Source organism: Hibiscus syriacus, unplaced genomic scaffold (genome assembly GCF_006381635.1).
Source record: "Hibiscus syriacus cultivar Baekdansim isolate YM2019G1 unplaced genomic scaffold, ASM638163v2 tig00014213_pilon, whole genome shotgun sequence".
NCBI lineage: Eukaryota > Viridiplantae > Streptophyta > Magnoliopsida > Malvales > Malvaceae > Hibiscus > Hibiscus syriacus.
Genome location: NW_024062320.1, coordinates 711,645 through 722,091, shown reverse-complemented (window position 1 = coordinate 722,091; position 10,447 = coordinate 711,645). Strand labels below are relative to the sequence as shown.

The window sequence follows — 10,447 nt, the reverse complement described above, 5'->3', positions numbered from 1 at the left end:
AAACTACAGCCACATAGCATACTTAGAATTTCAAGAGACCTTAAAGACGTAGCTCTGATATCAATTGTTGAATCAAAATAGAGTAAAAACTCTAATTGATCGAGAAGAAGAAAAACTCTCTTTAAAATAATCTCACAAAATTGTAAAAGGGAATAACTCTTAAGAAAGCTTTCAAATGCTTATAATTAAGCTTTGATTGTTGGATAATAAAACTCAAATACAAGTAGGGTATTTATAGGTTACAAGAAACAATCTAAAACACTCATTTAAAATAATCACTAAATAATCTAAACCATTGAAATTAAAATATGAGAAAAATACTTAATTTCACCTAACTAAATTGATGTAAGCAATGACATCAAAACTAAATTGATGTAAGCAATGACATCAAATTAATTTAAGTGTGAACTTATTTAGGCTAATATTGAATTTTCAACATAGGTTTCATGAGAATTACGACTCAGTACTCAGGTTTTATAGTGAAAGCAAACATTTGGAATTCCCTTCAGTTTCCAGTAATCCAGGCCGTCACTTGCAGTATCTTTTTGGCGAATTTCTTTGGCAGATTGTAAAATCCTAGATTTTTAAGGCATTCGAAGCTACCAATGCCGGTGGGAGCCTCCTTCATCAGTGGACTAGGCCCTATTTCAAGTGTCTCCAAGCAAGGTAAAGATCCTCCATCTATTACCACTTTCTCCAACTTGTACAAACGACGAAGTGCGAGGTGTTTTAGGTTTTTGAACTTTCCTTGTTCCAAGTGCAATTCAACTCCATTGTAACCTTCATAAAGCCAGAACTCTAACAGCTTTGGCAAATCTCCAAGAATTTTAAGCGAATCATTTGATATGCTAGACCAGTGTAAACTAATTTTGACTAGGTTCTCCAGTTCAGCAATCCAACCGGGCAGCATCATTAGTTGTCCATGCAGGCGAAGACGATGAAGGGATGGAGGAGGAGACATTGATTCCAGTTCAAGAACCTCGTTTTCTTTCACTGCCGAAATATTCAGTGCATAAAGGTTGGGCATCTGCTTTATAGCACCACACAAAGCTTCCCCGCAATTTGATTTTAGTTTAGTAATTCCCAAATTCCTCAACCGCTTTGACCTTCTCAATTCTCTACCAAAATGCTCACCATTTTGCGATGGGAAATCGAGATAACAAAGCTTTTTTAATGACTCTAAGCTCCCGATAACCCTGCCATTGATCTTTACGCCTTGGTCAGAGTCTATAGTGTAATGATTAAAAAGATCGACTATGTAAGCTACAAAATATTGTAACTTACACATATATCTTATCTCATATGGGATCTCAACCACGAAAGAACCTTTCAAATCCAAAGTCAAGAGGTTATGCAATTTTCCTATGGACTTGGGAAGCATCTTTATTTTTGAATGTCTTAAGCTTAGATATCTCAAATACCACAAATTCCCTATCTCCTCGGGGAGGTACTCGACTGGGGCGTTTTCAAAATCTATTTCTCTCAAAAGTTTGAAGTTTAAGGACAGTCTTTCAAAGACAGGATCATGCAACTCTTGTAAATTGGAAAAGATAATAGAATGAGTTCGAAAGTCACCATTTCTCCTTGACAAATCATGTGCTCTGTTATTGTCGATCCAGAGATATCGAGCAGTACCAATGGAACTTGTTTGTGAGGATTGAATCAAATTTAGTTCTTCTAATTTGGAAATAAGAACTACGTGGATCAAATGAACTCGACATGATCTAGCTCTTCCAGTGGAGTCGCTCCATTCAACTTGAACTAAGCTTCTGTTAATTAGCCTAGTTAAGTTTGTTTTGGCAGTTTCTTCCAATGTCATTTCTTGATTCTCCTTTACAAGACCCTCTTAAATCCACAATCGAATCAGTTTATTATCTCTGTGTGTTCGTTGCCGTTGTTCGTGGTTTTCTTCTCTGTAAGGAATGACCTTTTATAGGCATCGATGATGCCTCCTTTGAACCGGTTATAAGGAGGAACCCCGGTGAGTCACCGAAACTATGGTGGTGACTCACCATAGAGGCGGCTGGAACTTGGGTGAGTTGGTTGGGTGCATTTAATGCACCCAGATCTTATTTGATTTGGCCGGTGGGAGTCCGATGGTGACAACGGCGGTGGCGAGGTGTCACTGAAGGCGGCGACTGTTAGGGTGAAAACCCTATCTGATGGAAGATCCCTCCATCTCTATCTTGATCGGACGACTGAGGAGGTTGGCGGCGCTGGAGAAAATAAGCAGAAACCCTAGGGTTTTCGGGTCTTGGGCTTCTTGGGCCTGGATCGGGTATGTTGGGCCGGATCGGGTCTAGACCGGGTTGTCTGGACCGGGTTGTTTTTTGGGCTTCCAGATCTGGGCCTCCGGGTTTGTTGTAAAACGGGCTTTGGTTGTAATTGTATTTGGGCCTGTAATATTTATTATTTATTTAATAATATAATAATATAATAATAATAATAATAAAATAAAACTGGACAAAAAATTAGTGTCTACAGGATCGATGAGTATCATGATATGAACTGTTATCAGCATCCATGCTTAGCTGCAAATTGTTACTTACTGAGAAGAAAATAACAAGACCTGGAGCTTTTTTAATGTAGGATAGTAAATTATAAACAGCTGCAAGATGTGGTTTTCAAAAAAACTAAACCAATTGACTTAATAAATGGACTACATATGTGATGTCAGGTCTCCTATGGGTTAGATATAATAACCTACCAACCAACCTTCAATATAGTTGAGGATCAGACAATAACTCACCTTCATGAATACTCAATTTATGAGAGGAAACAATTGATAGATCAGCAGGTTTCTTACCATGAGCATCAATGTCTTCGAAAAGTTATAATGCATAATGTCTTTGTGACAAAGTGATCCCAGTAGAATTTTGAGCAGTCTCAAAACCAAGAAAATATTTCAAAGGACCTAGGATTTTTAGCTTAAATGTTGCTGAAGAAAAGTCTGAACCTTTTTTAATAGCTCCAAGTTCTTTCCTGCAAGAACTATGTCATCTCCACAGTTAAGGATCAAACAATAACTCACCTTCATGAAAACTCAATTTATGAGAGGGAAAAATTGATAGATCAACAGGTTTCTTACCAAGAGTATCGGTGTCTTCCGAAAGTTGTAATGTATGATGTCTTTGGACAAAGAGATCCCAGTAGCATTTCGAGCAATCTCAAAACCAAGAAAATATTTCAAAGGATCTGGGATTTTTAGTTTAAAATGTTGCTGAAGAAAAGTCTGAATCTCATTTAATAGCTCCAAGTTCTTTCCTGCAAGAACTATGTCATCTACATAAATACGAAGTGCTACAAAACTATCCCTAGAGCCTTTGGTAAAAAAGAGAATGTTTAGATGGGGATTGTAAGAAATGAAACTTGATAATTACTCGAGAAAATGTATGAAACCACCGCCTAGACGCTTGTTTTAAGCCATAAATAGATTTATTTAACTTGCTCACCATGTTTTTTGAACCATCTGAGCTATATACAAGTGGCAGTTTCATATACACTTCATCATCAAGTTTTCAGTTCAAAAATGTATTGGTAACATCTAATTAAAGAAGATGCCTGTTATTTGCAGCAGCCAAAGCAAGCAGAATTTTAAAAGAATTCATCTTAGAAAGCAGTGAAAAAGTATCAGTGCAATCAACACCTTCAATTTGAGTAAAACCTTTTGCTACTAACCTATCCTTTTACCTGTCTATTGTGCCATCAGCCTTGTACTTTATTCTTACAAACCCACTCACAGTCTATCGGTTGCTTTCCTTCTGATAGAGCAACTACTTTCTAAGTTTGAAGATCATCCATAACTTTTAACTCAAAATGCTTAGCCAACTCTCCACTCTGGATACTTTATTGCCTGCTATACTTAAAGTTTCATTATTATTCTTTGTAAACTTTAGAAAGTTTAATAATAATTCTTCACACTTCTTATCTTTGATATGGTATCAATAGTTTTATTTTTTGCTTCCTCGATTCTTCGATCATAAAAGTTCTTTTCTTTTCTTGTTTCTTTACTTTCTTGGTCTTCATTATGGGTGATCTTGATGATCAATTTGATAATGGTGGCAATCCTTACTATCCCCATCATTCTTATAATCCACTAATTGTTTTGGTTACTCAACCATCAACCAATGATAATTACAACAGCTGGAAATGTTCCATTCTAATGGCGTTGCCTCCTAAAATCAATCTTGGGTTTGTTAATGGTTCAATTAAAGTGTCGGATTCGACTTCACCAGAATTGTATAGTGCTAGGACAAGAGCCAATAACCTTGTGAATTCATGGATCTTAAATTCTGTTTCCAAAGAAATTGCAGCAAGTCTTCTTTATCATTCTACTTCTGTTTCAATATGGAAAGATCTTGAAGACAGATTTTAACAGTCAAACAGGCGTTGCATTTTTCATCTCAAGACTAAACTCGTTGAGTTAGCCCTAGGTTCGATGTCTGTTAGCACTTATTACACAGCTTAAAATCATATGGGATGTGTGGACACCCATTTTTAGTCCGGGTCTACGAAAAATATTATTATTTATTATTATTATTATTATTTTATTAATCATTTTAATTACATTTTTTGTGGAGGCCTAAATCCCAACCCGATTGGAACCCAGCAATTACAGCGGACCCAACCCAGTACCAGGCCCGACTCAGGATCCAGACCCAGTGCTTAACCCAAACTGGACTAATCTTCAACCCATAATAGTTAGGGTTTCAAAACCTTAAAGGTATCAAGCCATCATCACCTCTCACCAGTCGTTGGATCTGAACCCATATCAACGGTTCAAATTAAGACTTATTTAGGGTTTATGAAACCCTAATCCTTAAAGTTGTTACCACCCTCCGTCAAACCTTCCCCGATGCCTGACGCCGCCACCGATAGATCTGCACCAAACAATGACAGAAACACTCATCCATCAATCCATCAACAGTGAAAAGCAGAGAAAAATAATGGAAAAAATCAAAACAAATCAAACCCATTATCCCGAGGTAAATTTATCTCTGCCAGAAGATAATCTCATCGGTAGCATTTATCATCAGAGAGCTATCCATCAGAAAGGGGAACCATCACATGCAAATAAAAACACAGAGAGAGTAAACGAATGGGGGATATTCGGGGAGGGTCAGTTTCGAACAAAGAAATAAATCGGGAAAAGGGGAAACAAAAAAGGAAAACAAAAGAGAGAAGAAAGGAGAGAAAATACAGAGAAGAACAGATGATAGAAAGACAAGGACTTACCTCCAGTTGAACTCTGTGAGCGTCGAGGGTCGCCGGAGTCGAAGAAACCGGAGTCGAAGAAACCAAAGGGTTCTTCGTAGACTTGCGGCGTTTGAGCCCTTTTCAAGGAAAACTAACCTTGGATTCGTGACCAGGCCGATGGGGAGCTTTGAATAGTGCCCTTCTTTTTCTTTTCCGGCGTCGGCGAATGGTGGTGGCCGCCGGTCAGCGGTAGCTGACACGGCGGAGGCTCGCCAGTTTCTAGGAGCCCTTAAGCTCCGATTGAGAGCTCTCTTGAGCGCTCTCTCTCTCTTTCTCTCTCTTTCGCTCAATTGGAAATGAAGCAAATGAGGTAATTGGGACATTTTGGCCGTGGGTTTCAACTTATATATTCCCCACGAAATGACGTAGTTTCGATGGGGACTAGTCTATAATTTTGTGTATGAATTGAGTCCCTGTTCTTGTGTAATTTCATGTTTCAACCATTTAATGAAGTTCTGCTTTATTTTATTTTGAGCCTTAATGTTTCAATACTTTTATTTTAGTCAGGTTCTTACTTTTTTGTTATTTTGTTAGAATTCGACTTTGGTCATTATATTCGTAATTATTTTTATTTTAGTCACTTATTTCATGTATTTTGTATTTTGTTGGATATTTGAATTTGGGTCATGTTATTCGTAAATATTTTATTTTAGTCACTCCTTGGTAGTTGGTTTAACTATTGTTTGATCATTTAGGTTTCTGGTTAATTTTATTTTAGTCATGTATATTATTTATAGGTTATTTACATTTTTGGTGCTTGTATTATTTAACATTTGCGATTTGGGCTCTGGTTTATCTTGTAATTAATGTTTAGCCCTTTTAGTTTCTGTTAATACCATTTTAGTCCCTTAAGTTTTTATTTTTGTTATTTTAGTTCTTTAAATGTCTGTATTTGCTATTTAGACCCTTAAGTTTAGGTTACTGTTTTAACCCTTTAAGTTTATGTTTTACCACTTTAGTCCTTTAACTTTCTGTTTTAGCTATTTTAGTCCTTTAAGTTTTTATTTTTGCTATTTTGGTCTTTTAACTTTTTATTTTAGTTATTTTAGTCCTTTAAGTTTCTTTATTTACTGTTCAGTCCTTTAAATTTTTGTTAATCGTATATTAGTACCTTAAATGCTTATTTTTGGTATTTTATTTTGGTTTGTAATGTTTACTTATTTTTATTTTAGTCATTTATGTATGAATGTATTTTACATATTATGTGGTTATCTGTATTATGTAAATAATGTTTTTAGTTCCATTTAATGTAAACATTTTATTTTTGTATTTTTAATTACATTTATTTCCATTGCATTATATCCATGGATGAAATATTCGAATTTTATTTTCAAGAACACGTATGCGTAAAATGAGCGTAGAAAATACCACTTGGTCGAATTGGTGTGATCCGATACGGCATTTTAATGACATAGGGACTTGAAATAAGTCGAGTATATTTTACTAATTAATTTGTTCAAATGATGCAATATGTGTTATTTTAAGTAACAATTTACTTTATTTTATGTGAATGTAAACTTCAAATTTCTTTAATTTGTATTCGATTCACGTTTTTAGTTAATCAATTTATTTGGTTGTATATAAACATCGATTTTCAATTTATATTCGATTAGCGTTTTATCGAAGAAGGAATATTCTTTAGGGATAAGAAATAGTCGAGATAGCTTTCCCGACAGAGGATGGCTAATCTCGAGATCTCTTTTCAAGTTAAAGAATTTTCTATAATTAACTAATTCGAAGCAAATTAATCAATGTTCGATAAATGAATCATAAGTTAACTTTATATTCGATTCATGATTTTATCCATTTACAACGATATGTAAGAGACATAGTACCAATTTTGGGCATTGTGGGGGTGCTCATCATTCCCCACGCGTAACCGACTCCTAAACCCGTTTTAATCGAATCTTTGTAAACACATACCAACTTTTTGTCTTAAAAACGATTTTTCTTAAAATTATTTTTAAAATACATTTTTAGGTAGTCGACCTACCTAACCCAAAGGTCGATGGCGACTTATTTCAATTTAATTCCAATCAATCTAAAATCCGCCAAATTTTCCAAATAAAAGTCATAATAGTTTTTTAAATAATATTTAATTGTTTTTCAAAAAAATGGCTATGACAAATTGGCGACTCCGTTGGGGATTTTTTTTAGAGTCAAGCTGTAAGTCGCTTACACATTGTCGTTTGGTGGAAATTATAAGTTCGAGTTTTTAGTTAACCTATGATCCTTTTATTGAAAATTTTAATTTCTTTATTTTTTGTCATACTAACATTTGAATTTTTGCTTTCAGCTCTGTCCAAGTTTTTGTCGAGTTTTTTTCGTTTTCGTTTTTTGAGTCAAAGGTAGGTACGTTCCTCCTCACACACGTCACATGCATTTTCATGACATGAGCTCTAGAAACGAGCTTCGATCCAAGTAAGTCGGGGTCAATTCTTTACTCTCGTAAGAATTTATTCTTCGTATAAGTTTTAGCAAATAACCCATGGGATACATACCTTATACCTTCGTAGGGATTTATTCCTCGTATGGGTATAAGGTAGTGAATCCCCTCGAATTGAACTTGTTTCGTTTGAAACTTGTAATGGGTGAGGATCGAGAGTTTGGCAACCCAATAGGGCACCAACATCAGGGACAATTCGAGTATCCTTTCTCGATAGAGCCGAAACCATGCATATAGTGAACCGTAGAACGATCACCCTAGGTATAGTAATATTGAACCTCTGTCCGTTAGTAGATACCCAAAATAAGTGTACACAAAGGAGTAGTGTTTCTAAACCCTTACCTTTTGCTTTAAATTCATAGAATATATTTATTCTTTTGAATAACAACATGCGAACTAGATACCATGTGGTTAGGATTAGTCATTGTGGGTAGAAAGCATGTCTGGGTAGGATTACTATCTAATTAAAGCATGTTCGGGTAGATATCATGATGGGGTAGGTGTTGTATTCATATTTAATAACATTTTTATCTGTATCGATTGTCTTACATGTACTAACTAACTAATTTCTTTTCTTTTGTTTGTGTACACTAACTTATTTCGTTTCTTTTATTTGAGTCATTTTACGTTCTTCTTTACATTTTATTGCATTGCATTGTCATGAAAAAAATGCGAAAATATTGATCAGCAAGAGGATATTCGAGAGAAAATTTTTACAAGAAGAGGTAAAAAATTTCAATCAAGCAGTCGCATATACAGACTTGCACCGAAGGCTAAAAGAAGTCCAGAGTACAAGAATGAGACTTGCTCAAATATCGTGCAATATTTGAGACTAAAATGATGATCTGCTGATCCGAGGAGTAATCCAGTACGATAGTCTTATATACGAGCATTCCATCGCTAACCAACAAAGAGTGAAGTACTGACTTCAGCACCACCGGGGTATTAAAGGAGTCAGATTACAGAGCAAGTGAGGGGTATCATTTTCGAGGAAGAAGATCCGAGGCGTAGCAGTGATCCACTCCAGACTCAACATCTAAGTGAATGCATATATGTAAAGTGGATTGACTTGTAATGTGAAGGTTTTTATTTCTGGTAAAAATTGGTCTACAATATTCATCATTGGGATCAATATTTTTACATCTGCATTTGTATATTTGCATTCTGCATTTGTTTTTCATTTTTAAGCATTATCACATGCATTATTCATAAAAATATGGAATTAATTCATGGAAGATTTGATGAAGTGGTCCTAACCACATTGAGAATAGAAGCAAGAAGATGAAATCAGTACAGTGGGAGCCTGTTCTGTTGGTTGTAGGACTGAACCTACCAGAATGATCTGAGAAAAGAGTCTCTATATCCTAAGGGCTACGATGTTGATCTCGTGTACAACTACCACATAGGAAGCTCCAGACATTCCGTTGAAAGTTGTAAGGCACTGAAGTGCAAGATCCATAACTTGATGGATTAAGGGGCATGGATAATTGAAGAAGGATGGGGTCATTGCATCTACCAATTGCATTGAGGGTATTGTTTTGTTTGAACTCATTTTTGTTCTGTCTTTTATATTTGCTTAATCTTTTAATGATTAACTTATGTTACCTTCTAAGGTGGAATAATTGAACGAGTTTTAATCTTTAGTTCTTTGAATATCAAATGAATTACGGATTCTCTTAATTCTTCAAGAATTATGAATTTTTGACATATGGAAAGATTATACCTTTCTTACCATCTAAAACCCTAAAAATAAAATCTCTCGATTCTTTACCCTAAATAATCCATGGTCACTACCAAAAGAACCAAATTTTGACATTCATTCTCTTTGAGACCTTGAAATATTATTTTAGACCTTGAAACACTGCATTTATCTTTTCGATACACAAAAAGTCATACACATACCTTTCGTTGAGCAAATAAAGTCACATCATCGTCTTCTTAGACGTAAAACCAACATTTTTTCTACCAATAAAACCTAAAGGCATTGAGTACAAGATGTTCACTGGAACATGAACCTTTCTACAAGAAAAAACAATGTGGGCATCTCGAAGTAATTTTCTGAGGACGAGCTTGAACAATCGAGAAATGCTAGAAACAAGAAGCAGAAAAAGGAAATTAATTCAAGATTTTTCTATCATGCATTAATTACATTGTTTTCATGTGAATAAAAATTAATCCTGAAAATCTATCCCCTTGGGGATACCTCTTCTACAAGGACTTCTGTGTTTGAAATGATAAACGACATTATTTCATTATCTCTTCGCAAAAGGAGAAAATATATCCCTTGTGTCCCCATTTGAGCCTGAATGATATTTCCTTCTGATTCAACCCTAACCAAGGATCACCCTCCACACTGGGGGGCAAAGTGGAAGAAATTTGCTCGCATGAGTGAAGACATTGATTCATATGAGATACCAAAATGTTAAACAAATGCCAAGTGCAAAGATCAAACCAAAGCAAATAAATAAATGAAAAGAAAAAAATCAAAGAGAAAAAAAAAAGAAAAACAAATGAAGAAAAAAAGAAGACAAGAAGCACATGCAAAGATTCCTTCTAGTCAAATGACGCATCGAACTTTAAACCATGAGATTGATCAGGCACAATCATTCAGAAATCACTTCACTCGAAGATCATAGAACATTAAGAGAAAGACACATACGAGCAGATGCAAATTGAGCAATACAAGATCAAAGGCATCAGAATGAATTGATCATTGGTTCAATTACCCGCAAACACTTGTTTGTG

At 35.2% G+C, this 10,447-nt stretch overlaps 1 protein-coding gene across 1 annotated transcript; it reads right to left on the bottom strand.

The window, feature by feature from the left end:
- Window positions 1–505: 505 nt before the first annotated feature.
- Window positions 506–1,819, bottom strand: LOC120206955 (disease resistance protein RPM1-like). Its single transcript, XM_039206505.1, has one exon. It carries the CDS (start codon window positions 1,817–1,819, stop codon window positions 506–508), a length of 1,314 nt encoding a protein of 437 aa, XP_039062436.1.
- Window positions 1,820–10,447: the final 8,628 nt, after the last annotated feature.